Below are 2,656 nucleotides of genomic sequence, written 5' to 3'. Positions count from 1 at the left end.
TGAAAGCTCTAGTTCAAGAATAAAGTTTTACAGAATGATATAACTTTAAAAGAGTTGTAATAGTGTCACCTGACTTTTTTTAAAACAATATGCAAGTTTTGTAACTTAACAGAGCAGAGTGGATCCCCTATTTTGAAGGAGCTGACATCCAGACAGTTGAATCCCTTATAATCCTGCTGTACTGTTGAAATTGCCTCGTACAGCCACATTAGATCGTGGGTCTTATGAGCAGGAATGGGCCAGTTGAGCTTTCAAGCCTTCTCTGCCTGTCAATGAGGTCCTGGCTTTTTTGTCTACTCTCCCTCTCTAACTACTGACTCCCTTGTCTATCAATAAAATAATCTGTAATTAAGCCTTGGTTAAACTCAATGACCCAGCCTTCGCTCTTAATTCTGAAAACTAACAACTCTCAGAGAAAAAACTTATCCTGATCTCTGCTTGGAATGCAAGGCTTCAGTCATAGAATCCCTATAGTGTGGAAGCAGGCCATTCTGTCCATTGAGTCTACACTGACCCTCCGAATAGCATCCCACCCAGACACACCCCATCCCTGTAACCCTGCTTTTCCCATGGCCAATCCACCTAACCTATACATTTTTGGACTGACTGGGGACCCCACGAAGATACAGGGAGAGCGTGCAATTTCCACCCAGACAGTCACCCAAGGCTGGATTGAACCTGGGTCCCTGGCAGTGTGAGGCAGCAGTGCTAACCAGTGAGCCACCGTACATCTCTTCTACGTAAACCGTGTTCCCTAAGTCTAGCCACTCTTACAAAGGAGCACATCCTGAAAGAATCTTCCCTGTCAAGTCCCCTCATGATCTGATCTGTTTCATAAGACAATCTCTCAGTCTGAAATAAGACATACGATGAGATATAATGATAATGGTGTGAAGTACTGGGACACCAAAAAGATCACAAATGCCCCTTCTTCAGGTTGAAATCTCCGTCTGCATTTACTGAATCGCAATGGGAATTAGGAAACTGAAAACAATTACTCCTCTGAAGTTGGAGCATTACAAATCTTTATATTAAACCACTCTAAGATTCTTGTGTTGTGATCTGTGAGATCAGCAAAGCTCAATCTATAAAGATTATTAACAACAATTGGTTAGATAAAAGGAAGGACAGAAAGAATGATAAGGACGTATTCAAAACAACTTCAAAAGTTTTATGTAAAGGCTGAGGAGATTTGAATTTTACACAGTGACCCACTCACCTGTATGACGTATGTGGAACGAAGACTTCATGAGACGGGAACTCAAGGATTTCTTTAATTGGTCGGCTGCGGTTTTCAATAAGTGGTTTCACAGGCAAAAGTTCAGGTGTAAAACAGCAGGGGGGGTTCTCTGCAGCTGGTGAAATTTCAAGCTTGATTAAACCTGTAACAAGACAGCAAACGTGAATCAGAAAAGACTTTGTTACGTCTTCTCTAGATGCCTGAACATGCTTCACTTCTATGACTGTTATGGAAAAATGCTACTGCCAATTTGTCACAAGCAAGACTCTGCAAACAGAAAATTCTGGAGATGCTCTGCTGGTCTGGCAGCATCTGTGGAGAAAGAAACAGAGTTGGCATTTTGTCTGAAGACCTTGTTCTGAAGAAGTGTCACTGGACTTGAAACGTTAACTCTGTTTCTCTCTCCGCAGATTCTGCCAGAGCTGCTGAGTTTCTTCAGCAATTTCTGATTTTGTTTCTGATTTCCAGCATTCACAGTTTTGTTTTCTACAAACAGCAATGTAATTAATTGGTGTATGTTTCATTCTTGAGCAGCTGCTTAGCTCATTGCTAACACTGGTCACACATAAGGCCAGCCCTATTTCGGAAGCTGTTGGAAAGCATGTCTTCCTGGAATAGCTGGAGAAATTTAGGTATTCCTTGTGATTGACTAACTCTACTTGGATACAGCTGCTTTACATTTTCCTGGAGTTGGTTAGCTCAGTTGGCTGGATGGTGGGTTCAGTTCCTGCATCAGCTGAGGTTACCACGAAAGAGAGAAAGAGAGAGAGATGAAGCAACTTACCCTTCCCAACAATCTCAGGTGTAGGTACAGTGTCATGGTCAAGCGGGCCACATAATGAAGGAAAAGGCACCTGCCCTGACCAGAGAGCGCCACCACTGGCCCAGGATGGCTGCTGATCTTTATGAGCAGTGTCAAATTGGGAGAGGTGTACTCTGGCCTAGAATGGAATGTCTGGTTGCCAACGGACCTTGAGAGATCATTGCAATGTATTTTATGGTCCTTGGTCCCGGTTGTAAAGGAACTGAGCATCTTCACACATTATCGATATCTTCACCAAATGCACACAGGCCAATCCCAGCCACAGTCCAAAGGTGTCACCTATAGCCAGTGTGTTAGCATGTGATTGGTGTATCTGTTTTGGTGTCCCATGTTGGAGTCAAGGTGAATTGGGAGGTAACTTCCAGAGCAAAAGGAACTTTGAAATTTCTATGGCTCTTAGCAAACCACGCCTCAGAGGGTAATGGGCAGTACAAATGATTTAATTGTACACTGTATGATTGTGTGTGCACATTGCCTTCTGAGAGTAAATAAAAATAATCAGTTCTGATTTAACACGATAGCTCTACTCTCATTCGATCTTGTGTTATAAGGAAATTGCGCAAGAGCTGTGTCTTTTAATCAAATGGGGTCAG

General features: G+C 42.7%; 1 protein-coding gene across 5 annotated transcripts in view; it reads right to left on the bottom strand.

The window, feature by feature from the left end:
• The window catches only part of dock8 (dedicator of cytokinesis 8), a 301,292-nt gene that overhangs the window by 166,989 nt on the left and 131,647 nt on the right, over positions 1–2,656 (bottom strand). For all 5 annotated transcript variants that reach the window (XM_043718191.2, XM_043718205.2, XM_043718201.2 and 2 more), the window contains one exon: positions 1,220–1,382. In XM_043718191.2, coding sequence (XP_043574126.1) covers positions 1,220–1,382 — 163 coding nt within the window. The remainder of the gene's footprint in view (positions 1–1,219; positions 1,383–2,656) is intronic.

Source organism: Chiloscyllium plagiosum, unplaced genomic scaffold (genome assembly GCF_037043375.1).
Source record: "Chiloscyllium plagiosum isolate Xiang-an unplaced genomic scaffold, Cpla_swu_hap1 HiC_scaffold_2, whole genome shotgun sequence".
NCBI classification, from domain to species: Eukaryota; Metazoa; Chordata; class Chondrichthyes; order Orectolobiformes; family Hemiscylliidae; genus Chiloscyllium; species Chiloscyllium plagiosum.
Note: the sequence above shows the minus strand (reverse complement) of the source record. Positions and strands in the feature narration are given on the sequence as shown.